The 14,482-nt window shown below is 39.2% G+C and overlaps 3 protein-coding genes across 10 annotated transcripts in view; 2 read left to right on the forward strand and 1 right to left on the reverse strand.

The window, feature by feature from the left end:
* Positions 1-5,293, forward strand: part of wdr20a (WD repeat domain 20a) — a 12,627-nt gene extending 7,334 nt beyond the window's left edge. Inside the window, exons 3-4 of one of the 4 annotated variants that reach the window (XM_061697314.1) lie at positions 2,644-2,737; positions 5,229-5,293. In XM_061697314.1, coding sequence (XP_061553298.1) covers positions 2,644-2,694 — 51 coding nt within the window. In that variant the 3' untranslated portion in view covers positions 2,695-2,737; positions 5,229-5,293. Of the gene's footprint in view, positions 1-330; positions 2,180-2,640; positions 2,738-5,228 lie in introns of those variants that run through there. The other 3 variants (XM_061697316.1, XM_061697313.1, XM_061697315.1) reach the window with 3 other exon arrangements.
* LOC133413232 (MAPK/MAK/MRK overlapping kinase-like) lies at positions 2,493-10,803 on the reverse strand. Of its 2 annotated transcripts, XM_061697320.1 has the most exons (13): positions 10,737-10,803; positions 9,448-9,632; positions 8,509-8,623; positions 8,323-8,412; positions 8,041-8,111; positions 7,889-7,967; positions 7,025-7,073; positions 6,272-6,450; positions 5,212-5,313; positions 4,153-4,326; positions 3,616-3,781; positions 2,982-3,173; positions 2,493-2,706 (listed from the first exon to the last, which is right to left on the reverse strand). In XM_061697320.1, the coding sequence occupies exons 1-12, from the start codon at positions 10,739-10,741 to the stop codon at positions 2,997-2,999; spliced, it is 1,392 nt and encodes a 463-aa protein (XP_061553304.1). In that variant the 5' UTR covers positions 10,742-10,803; the 3' UTR covers positions 2,493-2,706; positions 2,982-2,996. The 2 variants fall into 2 exon arrangements, with proteins under 2 accessions (XP_061553304.1, XP_061553305.1); XM_061697321.1 differs by lacking the exons at positions 9,448-9,632; positions 10,737-10,803 and adding an exon at positions 9,146-9,232 and having other exon boundaries at positions 2,495-2,706.
* Positions 10,400-14,482, forward strand: part of LOC133413229 (ribosome quality control complex subunit NEMF-like) — a 14,952-nt gene continuing 10,869 nt past the window's right edge. For all 4 annotated transcript variants that reach the window (XM_061697308.1, XM_061697310.1, XM_061697311.1 and 1 more), the window contains exons 1-9: positions 10,400-10,553; positions 10,685-10,753; positions 12,172-12,274; positions 12,647-12,772; positions 12,964-13,112; positions 13,882-13,949; positions 14,042-14,131; positions 14,201-14,274; positions 14,359-14,429. In XM_061697308.1, coding sequence (XP_061553292.1) covers positions 10,495-10,553; positions 10,685-10,753; positions 12,172-12,274; positions 12,647-12,772; positions 12,964-13,112; positions 13,882-13,949; positions 14,042-14,131; positions 14,201-14,274; positions 14,359-14,429 — 809 coding nt within the window. In that variant the 5' untranslated portion in view covers positions 10,400-10,494. The remainder of the gene's footprint in view (positions 10,554-10,684; positions 10,754-12,171; positions 12,275-12,646; positions 12,773-12,963; positions 13,113-13,881; positions 13,950-14,041; positions 14,132-14,200; positions 14,275-14,358; positions 14,430-14,482) is intronic.

Raw genomic sequence — 14,482 nt, forward strand, 5'->3', positions numbered from 1 at the left:
CAGCTGCGAATAGCAAAACGGTGCGAGTAATTAACGTCCAACCTTGGCCCAAAGATGGCACCAAAGCAATACTGCTATTGCTTTGGCTTGAGTGCAAAAGCAATTTCAGCAAATAAAAGATGGGGGGGGGGGAATGAAATGGGCAAATTCACATTTGCCGAGCCGCAAAGATTCACGATATTTGACTTTGGAGGTTTCACTGAATTAAAGTATTTAGACTTGGAATAAGCGACCTTTGACACTCACTTTGCACCCAACTCAAGTCCCCCCCACCCCCCATTTCCTCCTCCTTCCAAATGCAAATCTCCTTTTTTGTTTTCCTTTTTCCAGGGTTTATTGTCCTCCCAAAACCAAGCCAGCTCTCCCAGTGGAACAGTAGTATAGCCCACAACACATCTGCTGCTAAAAAAAACAAAATCAAAAACACGCAAGCCACAGTCTGATGCTGCTCTCCACTTCCTCTGCGAGTGTTGCCTTTCCTTTTTTATTTTATATGTGATTTTTGTATTATTAAATCCCTTGCCTTCCTACCTGCCTTTTTTCTATTGAGCACTCACTTTGGAGCAGTGTTTCCCCAACCTTGATTGAGTCAAGGTGTTTGTTTTACATTGGAAAAATCTCACGGCACGCCACAAACAAATGTCACAAAAAGTAAATTTACTGGAAAAAATAGTCAAGCTACTCTACAAATTGATTTACTTGTATACCCTTTGTCATCTAGTGGAAGATTGTAATTAGATCTGCCTGTCACGATACGTCGCTGACATAGATGAACAAAGAGACATTTAAATATAAAGTAAATAAATTCAACGTCTGTTGACCTATTAGGTGAAATTGGACAGTTGGGAATCACTGCTTTTGAAGCAGAGTGAGCAACCTGCGCCCAAAGACAGCCTGCTGTGCAATCCCCCCCCCCCCCCTCCCCCCTCCCAAAAAAAACAAATTTAACCACAAATGCCTATAATACTTCTTCCCCAAAATATTTTTTTTCTCTAGGAAAAAGGTTGCCCACCCCTGCCTTAAAGAGGAAGACCGCATCAAAAAAAGAAAAAAGTGCAATGTGGACTGTTGCTCTACTTTATTAGTTTTTAAGTCATTTTTACATTCTTATATTATTAAATCATCTTTCTAGAATGTCAAAACTCATCCTGAGAGGATGGTTCCATAACACTTTTTTTTTTCTTAACTAGAAGTGTAGCCTAGACTGCTCAGGGTTATTACAATTGAGTGGAGTTTTTTATTTATTTATTTTTTAACGATCAAGCGAGCATCTGGCAATGTTGCATCCTTTACATCTGCCTCCCCACTAATGACTTTTGCACTGAATCTTTTTTTTTTTGTATTACTACTACTCTGTTGGAGCAAAGGATATATATAAAAAAAAAAAAAAAAAGCAGGCAGGGGACTGTTTTAACATCCTCATCAAAATCATCTTTATGCCCCCCTCGCACCCCCTCCCCTATAATAGCGAAAAACTGGATGCTGCAATTATGTAGTCTTTTTAAAGCGAGAGAGAAAAGTTTGCACTTGTTTGTTAGATGGAAAAAAATGGCTTTACATGTTTTTGTGCTGTGCTCACAACTCACAGATGGCTAATACAGTAGAGAGGAAAATACTAAAATCTTTTATCTATTGAGCATTTATTTTAATAATGTGTTCAGATTGAAATGTGCTCTGTATCATATTGTGTATATTGTAATTAATTGATTTGATGACAGGGGAGGCCAAGCTTACCATTTCCACCGTGGGAAGTTTTGTCATGGATAGTTATATTTCTAAAGCCTAAAGTATACATATTAATAATATTAAAAATAATCTTGAATACACTGTTTTCCTGTTTTTTGTTTGTTTGTCCATGTGGTGTGTTTGCCAGAAAGTTGTCAGGCAAATCCCAAAAAATCTAATAATATATATTTTTTTATTTCTACCTTGTATTTATACAAATATATGGGTTATTAAATGTCATACATTTAAATAACATATAGTAATGATAATACAATACAAATGTTATTTCATTTTTTTCATATAGCTTAATAGATTTACTAACTTTATTTTTGTTTTAAGTGCAAAAGCCATGATGTTTTAAAATGTATATATTTGTTAAAGATTTTCATGATTAAATTAGCCCATATCTTTTTTTTATTATTTGTATAAAATAATACATGTAATTTAATTCACATAAGTGCTCTAGTGTCAAGTATGGTTTAACACCTGAAATTTTGCTCATTAAAAAAAATAAAAACTATTTTCTGATTATGGGTATTCAGATACTTTTTTGTTTTTATATACATGATTTTTTTTAAATGTCCCACGAGTGTGTGCAGACAATACAAAAAAATTATATCTGACTTTTTAAAATTATTATTATTTGGGTCTTACATCACATCTACAACACTGGAAAGTGCAGATTAATGAGTCCAAAGAGAGGCTATAAAGGTGCCTGGGAAGCTACATTGTCAACATTATAGTGCTAAATAACTGCCTGTGTGTGTCATAAATCATAATTGCACCATTTGTCTGTGTACAAACAAAATTTCTATTGCATCACAATACTGGACATAATAATAATAATGGGCTACTGGTTAAACGGCTTTATTACGCTTAATAATAAGAATAATACGCGTTTGTGTGTGTCGTCAGTAGCCTCCTGTCCAGTGGAGACGTGAAGCACGTGTTCAGGCCCGCTGGCTGTGACTCGTGGTTGGCCTGTGTGGACACACGAAATGAGGGCATTCAGGTAAGGAAGTCACAAGACAGGGTTCAAAAGTACAAACACTATTTTAGTAGAAGTACAAATACTTGGGTTAAAAAAAAAAAACTCTGGTAAAGGTAGGAGTACTGATTCAACCAGTTAAGTAAAAGTAAAAAAAGTCACACTGTCATTTATATAAATACAGTAGAATGTGCTTATGAAGAAGTACATTGAATCTGAAAAAAACAATGTTGCATGTTGTTTCAAAGCAAGTAATGAATGTGATTACCTTGGCCAAGTGTGACTAGCACTTTTTAGTGACTATGGCCGGCAAGGTGCCCCGGCGGGTGAGGGTGAAGGCGCGTGGCGTGGAGCCCGGGAAGGAGCGCTGCGGCCCCGGGTTGGCCACGTTGAGTTTGGGAAGCTCGTAATGGCCGGCGTTGCGTCGGCCCAGGGGCTCGGCTACGTGCTTCGGGTTATGCTGGACAAGGGGTACGGTAGAGGTGCTTTATTACATTCGTTAACGGGAACATATAATGGAATTTGGGCAGCATTGTGATGTAGTAGTTAGTACATCAGCCTCACAGTTGAGAGGGTTCTAATCCTGTGATTGGTTGTCCCCAGGGTGTTGTGATATATGGAAAATTGGACTTTATAATTGCCTGTCTACAAATAGCGGTGTTGCTGGCTAATTTACATTAATAGCTGTCCACACACCAAGTTTCTCCACGCATGACTCATAGACTGGGCTGGGTGAAGATCCAGAGCCATTTCCAAGCGGACTACACTGTTTGAAACACTATAATGCAGAAACATCCACATTTGTGAATTCCCTCTATTTTGTTGATTTTTTTTGGGGGGGTGGGGGAGTGGGGGGAAATCCTCCATTATTATAAAGTATAATGTCTCTTTGAAGTACTTACAGTAATTAAATGGGTGGGCATGGTGTGTGTGTGTCTCCCCCTCATTTGTCTGCTGAGTCTCGTGGGTCGCCACAGGAGGTCTGAGGTGATGCGAGGTGTGTTTTTTTCCACGCCTTTAAACAGCCCACAAATTCCAGGAAGACGTTCACATTTCTTCTCTGCCACCCTGACAGGAAACAAACACAATTTGCTCTTGGTGTCGTCGTATAGACATTAAGTACACATTCCATTGTTTCACGTAAAAAAAAAAAAAGATGCCCATTTTTTTCCTCACAAATCTAAATACATGCATTTATTTATTTATTTTTCAGTCTATCTAGGTATATAATAAACTACATGCAATTATACAAATACATTTATACGAAATATATACAATGGCACATTTTATATAATTCATACTGCAGTATGTATACATATACATACATCAAATATGAAAGAACTTGTGAAAGAAGTAGTGTTCCCACATACTGTAGTGAAAATTGCTCAAGTATATTTGGTAATGATTGCGGTGCACTGCTGTCACGGCCGTGTGCTCACCGTAGCTCCCGAAAGTAGGTGTGCCTCAAGGCCGTGGCGGCCGTGATGCGTTCGTCGGCGTCGTAAGCCAGCATCTGGTAGAGCAGTGACACAGCAGGAGTGGCGCAGTTGGGCAGCAGACGCGAGATCCCGCTGCCCTTCTTGGCGGGGAAGTTGAAGTGCATCGCTCGAGACCTGGCCGCAATAAGGCCGGTTACAAATCACTGACTTTTGCTTTTTATTAACATTTTTTTTATTTGAAAGCTGGTACAGCAGGGTAACAGTGTGATGATAACAAGCAAGCAATTTGCTTTTTCTCTGGCTTTTGTATGCCACCACAGGACTCGTGTGATGATGAAACCAAGTGTAATGTGTTTTGCTTTTTGTGAGCTTTTTGTGATGCCACCATATATGGATACTATTGTGATCATTGCAAATATGTGTTTTGCTTTTTCTTTGGCTTTTTTTTTAATGCCATCACAGAACCAGTGTGATGATAAAAACAAGTTTGGTATGTTTTGATTTAGCTTTTTTTGTTGTGTTTCTGTGATAACTCATACAGTCATTCTCGAAGTGTGGTACAAGTATCATTAGTGGTACGCGAAAGCATCAATGCCTATGTACAGTTCAGCCGTATTTAACTTTTTATTATTATGATTTTTTCCTATATTGAAAAACAACAATGTTCAAACTGGATAATGTTACATTGTCTCACAACGAAGCTCAGGCCGCAACAACCTTGCCCTGTCGGTAAAAGATATGCGCTTCCACGAACCGGTCCGAGGTGGGAAAAAGGTTGGGGACCACTGGTCTAATATATTAATTCCAGCAGTAGCTGTAAAAGGCTACTAAATAGTGCTATAAAAAAACATCTTGCTGTTCTCTCTGTTAACTCTGTCAAGCTTTTTCGAAGGGTGAGTAGTTTTACTGTATCTTACGTTTTACTTGGTGTTATCACACAATAGTGGACTTACATGTACATTTGTATGACAGTGAGTAATGTTAAAATGTTACTTTGGTAAATCACCAGTAAGATTAATATCAGTGATGACAAACATCGGCATCAACGTGACAACCTACTGCTTGAATTTGCGCAGGACGCTTTGTTCGGGAGTGCCCAGCACATCGTGGATCTTGGCGATCTGGTCCAGCCCGTTGGCACCGGGGAAGAGAGGATTCAAGCTGAAACACAGGCACAGGCTAAAAATACAACAAAGAGAAGTACATGTTGTGTATTGAAAACAAACAGGTGCCTAAAGAAAGGCCCTGCTAGCTTAATGCAAAATGCCATTGACACGCTAACATCTAGCAGCGGTAGTTGCGGTTTTAGAACACAGCATCCCAGAAGGAGCAGCACAATGAAATGAATTGAAGCATTAAATCATGATTCACAAACTATTTAATTCTTTACATTCTGTTTAATCGTGTTATTACTCTGTTTTTAGAGAATGCAATACTATAGAGTGCTATTTAAATATAAACATGAATAGTTTGTGTTTTTTTGCAGGGTGCGAACTGAGATGGATTCTATGTATATCTAAAAATATTGCAATAATAGTATTATATTTAATTTCCATCCATTTAAACAGGGAAAGTGTTTTGAGTTACAAGTGTGGTCACAGAACAAATTAAATTTGTGCCCTAAGGCACCACTTATATTTACACTTGTGTGACAGTTAACAATGTTATTTTAGAAAGTTTATCTTTTCTTTGGCTTTAGTGGCTTTTATGAGCAAGACCATTGAGTTGAACAAGACACTGTTTAACTTATTTACTTATTTTTTTTACTGACTGATACCACTGGCTAATTTACACACGTTTTAAGCTTGTTTCACTGTTCATGCTATTTTAAAAAGCGCATGCGTTATTCTTTTTCTTTGGCTTTTTGTGTCAACTTATTCCAAAAGATGGAGACAAACCAAATTGTGTGACTGTCAGTCTTCTTGATCAGTAATAATGAGGGGAAATGATTGCTGTATTTCGCCATTCTTGCGTATGGTTAAACCAAATATTCTCACGGCCTGCTCCATTCTGACATCTAGAATTCGGCCTGTTTTCCTGCCGCATGCCCTCACTTGACAAATGAAACAAGTTAAAGTTCCCCAGACCACTGTTGTGACACCCAACTGGGGTCAGTTACTTCATAATCTCAAAGAAGACACAGCCGGCGCTCCAGATGTCCATCGTCAGGCTGTAGTAGCCGTCGGTCAGGAGGCACTCGGGGGCCCGGTACCAGCGCGTGGAGATGTACTCTGTGTGTGGCGGCTTGGAGTGCACGCTCCTGCACGAGCCGAAGTCACCCAGCTTCAGAACGTTTTGCTAGAAAATAGCATATGTCAGTTTTCATTGACGAAAGTACTCATTTCACAATATTAATGTTTATTATCGTGCTTTGCAGCGGTGTACAACTGCGCTGAATCATACCGAGAGCTAATACAGTCACGGAGCCCTGCCACGGATAGCGAAAAATAATAATAATAATTGACGTCCGCCTCTAAAAATGTTTATACTGTAATTTCTTACATGAAGTCTATAAACCAGAAATAGACCACAACTACGACCTCAAAACACTTGAATAGTATTTCATGGATGATGTGAAGTGAAGATGTGTCACTTGGACATGTTTCTTTGAGACTAATTCCTATTTAGACTAGGCTTTGGTGCTTTATGTCATCCTAGAGCTTTATTGAAAGAACACAAAAACAACGCAATTAGGTGAGTTTTTCAGCGACTAACGGAGGATTTCACGACTAGACCAGGAATTACTCTAATGTGACCCTCTCAGTATGATGCACTGCAGCCACAATAGTAAACACGTTGTTAAATAAATACCGCTCAAAACTCAGCGTGATTATCTCGGTAAAGGCAGAATTTTATACAAAAATAATCTCACTTTGATAAGAATGTTTTCCGGCTTCACGTCTCTATGGAAGATACCGCAGCTGTAAAGAGTACAGTTAGAAACAATTGAAATCATCTGGCGCCAATGGTGACAACATGATTCATGTTTTTTCTCTCTTCAGGAATGCAATTAAATAGGTACAATTTTAATCAACAAATAATAATGTGCTTCACTATTTATTTTTTGTTTTTTCGTGAAATGGTTGACATAAAAAAAAGATGGCAAACAATATTAATGATATTGAAGCATTAAAATAAAAATAAAATGCTGTTGACGTAGGTCAGCTGATGCATATTTTTTCAGCACTGTACATTTTTAGATAGAAAATAATGATTTTTTTTTACGTCCTTTCTCATTCTTTTCATTAACATCCACTTCCATCACTTAAAAAAATATTTGGCTCTCGAAGTACCACAATCATGACCAACACTAAAATACAGCAGGCTAGTGGGCCTGTGTGTTCGTCAAAATGAGACAAAGGTTTAATTCCTAAAAAAGAATATCTAATGTTATAGTAAGCCACTGTAACATTATCGAATATTAATAATGCGCTTAAATATAGGGAAGTTCAAATACAGTACTTAAATAATGATTCAACTGAAATATAGTGCATACAAAAGTTACATAAAAATTGTCCCTAAATGAATGTTTAAAAACTTCTGAAAGATGAAATGTATTGAAATAAAAAGTTAAAAAAAAAAAAAAAGTTAGTATTGAAATAAAAAGTTAAATACAACTGAACTGCAGGCACTCGGGCAGTGATTTTTTTGTGTGTGTGTGCTACTAGTGGTACGCATACTGCACTTTGCAAATCACTGGACTGTGGCAGACTGTTACGCATGATATTGAAGTTACCTGTGTATGTGGTCGAGTGACTTGCACAACTGGTACATGTAGTATCGGACCGTGTGATCAGGCGGCGGCGTCTGTCTCTCTGCAACGAAGCACCAGTCAGTCAAAAACTTGAAAAAGTCATGTTGATATTGATTTAGTGAAGTCCGGCCCACCTCTAATAAACTCGTACAAATTCATCTCCATCAGCTCACAGATCATCGAAACCGTGCCCGTTTCCTTGTCGCTGAAACGATGAATTGGGAAAATGAGACGTGATCCAGTATATTGTAATTGAGACCGACTGAACCGAACCAAGGTACAGTAGAACGTCCGAAGTGCAACGCAATCCATTCCTTGACTTCCACGTTGTTGGAATTTGTACCACTTTTGGAGCATTGGACTTTGGAGGTTCCACTGTAATATGTGAATAAAGTCACTGTTGTCAGAGGACTCACAAAATGAGTTCATGCAGGTGGATGATATTCGCATGTGGGCTGAGCCTCCTCATCGCCTGAACCTCCCGCAGGTTGTTGGCCTGTTCCACACTGCACAAGATAGGATGCAAGATTTCCTTCCAAATGCTCGGAAAATGTAATAGTTAACCTTTGCATGATGTGGCTTTTGCATACATTTGATCTCACCTGTTCATGGTCTGCTTCATAGTCTTGCATGCGTACGTCTTGCCGTCCTTCAGACTCTGAGTTTTGACCACCACGGAGAATGAGCCCTCGCCAATTTTCTTGATTATTTTGTAGCCTGTAACAAAATACAAGTCTTTTCTATTTTGTGCACGGCAACAGCAGGAAGAGTCTTAGAGAGTAGCAGGAATTCAAAAATACATCATGAAAAATCTCAATACAGTATATTTCCTTGTCCCAGTAGCAATAACTCAAAATATGTAATAATAAAACAAATATATTTTACCCACATTTCTCGATATCAGTGTCTTTAAAATGAAATACAATCATTATTATTATTATAATATTAGATATGGCAGCTTCAAATACAAGAATCTAAATATGAATTGACTGTGTCTTCACATCATATTATCATTAACAATAGTAATTCAACAACGTTGTTAAGCTTATTTGCTTCATTAGACAGGAATAATGCTGTACTCTTCCTGTGATTCAGTGTAGACATAAAAAAAAATGCAATGAATACTTCTAACATGTAACGTGTATACAAAAATAGCATTATTAATACAGTATAGTGTTACTAGTAAACTAGCATCGAAGTGATTCAAGACGTCTGTGTCTGTCCCAAATTCAAACTTACGGTGCATTTCTTGACGGTCGTAGTAGGCATTACGATTGCGACGCGTGACAAATCAAAAGCCGAGTTAGCAACTAAAAAGGCGTCTTGGGCTAGCACGGCTGCTAGCTTGACCGTCGCCTTGGCAACGGAGCACGCCTTCGCCCTCCCCTCTTGACCCAGCCGGCAACCGGCTGCAGCGTCTTCCACCTCGGACGGGGCAACGCGACGGGTTTGAAGTTGTATGGCTCGTAAAATGTGGCGAAATGCTGGCATTCTAACCAAAAGGCCCTGATGTTATTTGACGGCAAATGGTTCTTTCTTACCCTTTTTCCAGAGGTGGGCGGTGACCGCAAGCTCCCCCGTCTTGTCGCCGGGCTCGTGGCTGCGGTTGCTCCGGTCGTCGTTCGCCGTCGTCTTGCACGCATTGCGAATGTTTGCCCTGTTTTTAACGCCGATCAGCCAGTTGGAGTAGTGCATCATGAGTGCACAAGGGCTTGCGAGATGAAGCCTAGCATGGACGTAATGCTTTATGAATGTCGTGTGAAACAATGAGTGTTTGTGTGTGTGTGTGTGTGTGTGGGGGGGGGGGGGGGGGGGGGGGGCATTTCACAAAGCCGTTGAAAATTAAGTCTGGACAGTGACAAGAGAGGGCGCCATATTGTTACCCAGCTTCACATAATACTACTATTACTATTTCCCGCAAAAATGTCATAATACATATTTTTGGGTGATAATCTGAGAGTGTCATCGTGGTGATTTAATGACAAATAGGCTGTAATTATTAAACAATATGTTTTTTTTTTTTTTTGTGTTCGTGCTTTGGCGAGCACCCCATTAAAAAACATCATTTTTCACACAAAATAATCATTAAAAAAATAATTATTATTCGTCTCTTTAAAGTAGTTATGCTTAATTACTAATTAATTATATAAGGTTAACCTCCCACAGGCGTCGTCTTTGTAGAATTTTTAGGAAAATAATGCATCTTCTCGGCTTGTCCGGGATGAGTGGAACAGCCTACAGCCGCACAACCAGGCATCTTGCCCCCCCCCCCCCCAAAAAAATAACAAAAATCCAAAAGGCCAAAATCTGTTCGCGGGTAATTGCGAATCAATGCCGGGGAATAGAGACAGCATGGCGTCCTTAGATCACGTGACGCTGATTTAACCAATGAGGAGTAGTGCGCTGAGTTCAAATAGTGTCCCCAACATTGTTGTCTCCGTTTTGGTCATTCCGCTCTGCCTCGGCTTCCGTACTAACGTGAAATATCTTGCGCATGCGTACTAAATCGTCGACGTGCTGCAAGTGTGGCACGAGCCGCTCTTAAGACTTAGGCCGTTTTTCCTTTTTGTAAGACACTTTAAACCATCATGAAAACAAGGTTCACCACGGCGGACATCAGGGCCGCTATCGCCGAGATAAATGCCAAGTAGGTGACGTTTGTTTTCCCCTTCATCCGGGGTCTGCTAGCCAAAATGCTAACGTGTTTTCTACACTCGTTTCTTTCTCTTGTTATACTTTTTTTTAAAAAACAAAATATATATATTTTTTGGGTGACAGCTACATGGGCATGCGAGTGAACAACGTGTACGACATAGACAACAAGACGTACCTCATCCGGCTACAAAAGTAAGCAGCGCTTTCTAAATCCACTCATCACTCGAGTCGTGTGGGTACAGAAAAGTTTACTACTGTACTTTTGCCTCTCCAACATAATTGAGTGACGTCATCAAAGATCGAAAAGCTATGATGTTAATGACGACCTATATTATTTTGTCTTTACAAAACATAATAATGCCGTCGGTGTGTTGTTACTGCACTGCACCACGCTGACAACCGTGCCTAATATTTTGACTCTGCATTCATCTGTCCCAGGGTCCAATTGCATTTAGCATCTGCTTGCTAAAAGTTCATTTGTCTATGTTGTTGATATTTAAGTGGTTGGTCTGTGCATTCTTGCGTAGGTTTACTCCAATGGCCTCCAACGTCCCAAAAACATGCGTGTTAGTTTTATTGAATACTCTAAATTGTCCATAGGTGTGAGTGTGAACTGTCCTTGGGTTTAGGGCTGCACAATATTGGGGGGATTGACATTGAAATTTTCTTTAACCTTGTGATATATTTTGCAATGTTAAAAAAAAGTACAGGATATCATTCACGTAATGTGAAAAACAGCACACGTCTCTTTTCCCCTGTCTAGAACAACTATGCTCATTAGAGCACAAAACTATTACATTTGTTTGAATACTATCTGTATTTAAATGAACTGTACTATTGAGCAATAGTCCAGCCAGACATTACGTTAAAATCCTTTATTTTCATGGCTAGTTATACTGCAGTCATTGGCACATTCCTAACACAATTCATCTGTTTTTAATCCATCTGTTATGTTACACCTATGTTTTAATGTATGCATTACTGTTTCTATATTTCAGTGCATTAGCAAAACATGTTGTTGTGTACACCTGAAGGTTGTCCTTCAATAATGCCGTGGCTCTCTCCCCTCCCCCTGAGTTGAATCTGTTGCAATTGGCATTCCTTTGTCATATTGTTAAGATAGATGAATGCTGCCTTGTAATTTTTTGCCGTCTCCTCATTAATAGTTATCAGACAGCAAAAAAAAAAAAAAGTATACAACACTCTGGGCTGCTCCGTGTAAGGTTGTTTGACAGGTGTAATTTACGTAACATTGGTGCTAGGTCCATCTGCTGGTCACTTTTGCATATTACAGTTGATTGACTGCATATCAATACACCAACATAGCACAGGACCCTGCGATGTGACTATTGCGCACACGTAGATTGCGATGACGATGCTCAAACGATATATTGTGCAGCCTTACATGGGTTATATGTGCCCTGTAATTGGCTGGCAACCAGTCCAGGGTATTCCCCCGCCTGTCGCCCAGTCAGCTGGGATAGATTCCAGCTCACCTGCAATCCTAAGGAGGACAAGTGCAATAAATGGATGAATAGATGTCAGATGTACAGTACACGCAGGTGTTCCTGATGTTGTAAAATGTCACTGATGTCACTTTGTTTAAAAAGGCCTGACAGCAAAGCCATTCTGCTGCTTGAATCCGGCCTTCGGATTCACTCCACAGACTTCGAATGGCCCAAGAATATGATGCCTTCAGGCTTCGCCATGAAAGTAAGGTCTTTTTTTTTTTTTTTTTTATATAGCAAATCTTATATCAAACAGCATTATTGTTATTATTAGTAGTAGTAGTAGTAGTAGTAGTAGTCGTCGACGTCGTCATAAATAAAATACAAAGAAACCCGAACTATATCTTTTGCACATCTTACTATCAGCGTGTCTTTAAAATCTATTAAATAACAACAATAAAAAAAAATTGAAATGAAATGAAAAATATTACAATGTTTTCAACATTTTTCTAACCAGTGTTTGTTTCAATATCAGTGTCTCTTTTTAAAAAAACAAACAAAAAAAAGACTCATTTAAAAGTGTCCCTGCTATTACGCTCCAGTGTGTTTTGATAACAAATCCACACTGTGTTTGTAGTGTCGAAAGCACCTGAAGACGCGGCGGCTGACGCAGGTGAAGCAGCTCGGCATCGACAGAATCGTTGACCTCCAGTTTGGCTCTGAGGAGGCTGCGTACCACCTCATCGTAGAACTCTATGACCGGGTGAGAACACGCTGCAGAGTCAATATTACCATTCAGTTGCCTTTAAGACCTCACCATCTCACCCCCAAAAAGTTGCCGTTTCACTTTATATTCATTGTATTAAGCTCCCTGTTACCTGCTATATGATCAAACACACTTATCTTGATTTACTCTATAGTAACGTACACGCTGTGTTTCCATCCGCTCTGCAGGGTAACATCATTCTGGCAGACCACGAGTACACCATCCTCAACCTGCTGCGCTTTCGCAACGCCGAGGCTGAAGACGTCAAGATTGCCGTGAGGGAGCGCTACCCCGTGGAGAGCGCCAGACCCCCAGAACCTCTCATCACGTTACAACGGTAACTTATTGGGCCCATAGACCACTCAGTCCTTATCGCCTGTATTTCCTTGTGGATTGGCCTGAGCTTTTTATTTATCCAACTGCAGAGAGTACCAAGTGCTTATTAGGAGTGTTTATGAACTATGGAAATCAAATGATAATTTTCTTTGGTGACAAGTAGCAATACAGTAGGTTGTGACACGTAGTCGCTCCACAATCTTCTCTTATGTGCGTCACATGTTTATGCGCCGGGTAGCGACACCACTTCTGTTGCACTGTCCCTGATATCCTTTTTCTGTAGTTCTGAACTCTACTTTCACATCACATAAATTTAAATATACCAGTAATATCATCTAACTTTCCAAAACACTTGAATAATCGTCTTTTCTACCTAATAAAGGCCTGACCCCTATTAGCTTTAAAAATGACCCTTTAAAATCTAAAACTTAAAATTTATTTATTCCACAAACACTCTGTAAGTGATGAAATTGTTGTAGAATTTAAAAAGACTCAATTCACTCACTTTTTCTTTTTTAATCAGAAGTAAAAAAAAAATCTGATTTAAATAGAGAAAATAATAGTTTCATATTTTTCATTGTATGGGGGCAATATTTCTTATAATAAAAATATATATTGACTCATAGTCATGGTAATTACAAGCACCATGTTATTGTTTTGTTTGAAAATAAAGGCATATTTGATTTAAATGAGATGTGAGAAAATGTTTGTCCCCGTCACTATATACTGTATATATTTTTTTTTATTTAAACCCATTTCCTCGAACGTAGACTCACTGAAATAATCAGCAAAGCACCGAAGGGAGAGCAAGTGAAAAGAGTGCTGAACCCTCACCTCAGTAAGTACAGATACAATTTCTTTCACCTTCACCTCTTGCTATTTGTCTTCGTGTGATCATATTCCTGAAGTATATTTTCTAAACTTCCACAGCGTACGGAGCCACTCTCATAGAACACTGTTTCATAGAAGCCGGACTGTCTGGCTCAATGAAAGTCGACAGTCAGGTAGATGCTTCCCAAGGTACTGTAGCGAGCTTATATTTGTGTCCAGTGAAGGGATTGAATATGACTTTGGGCGTTTCTGTTTCAGTCACACCCAAAATCCTAGAAGCCCTGCAAATGGCCGAGATGTACATGGAGAAAACGGAGAACTTTAGCGGCAAAGTATGTCATCTTTAGCTAGTTTTTTTTTTTTTTTTTGGGTCCTAAGTATTGAGGTTTCAAAACATTAGCTTTGTTTTGTTGAAGGGCTTCATCGTTCAAAAGAGCGAGAAGAAAGCAAGTTTAACGCCTGGAAAAGCCAGCGAGGAGCTACTCACGTAAGTCGTGGCACAAAATAGTAACTGGGATCTTTTGTTGTTGTTGAGATTTT

Source organism: Phycodurus eques, chromosome 14, assembly GCF_024500275.1.
Source record: "Phycodurus eques isolate BA_2022a chromosome 14, UOR_Pequ_1.1, whole genome shotgun sequence".
NCBI lineage: Eukaryota > Metazoa > Chordata > Actinopteri > Syngnathiformes > Syngnathidae > Phycodurus > Phycodurus eques.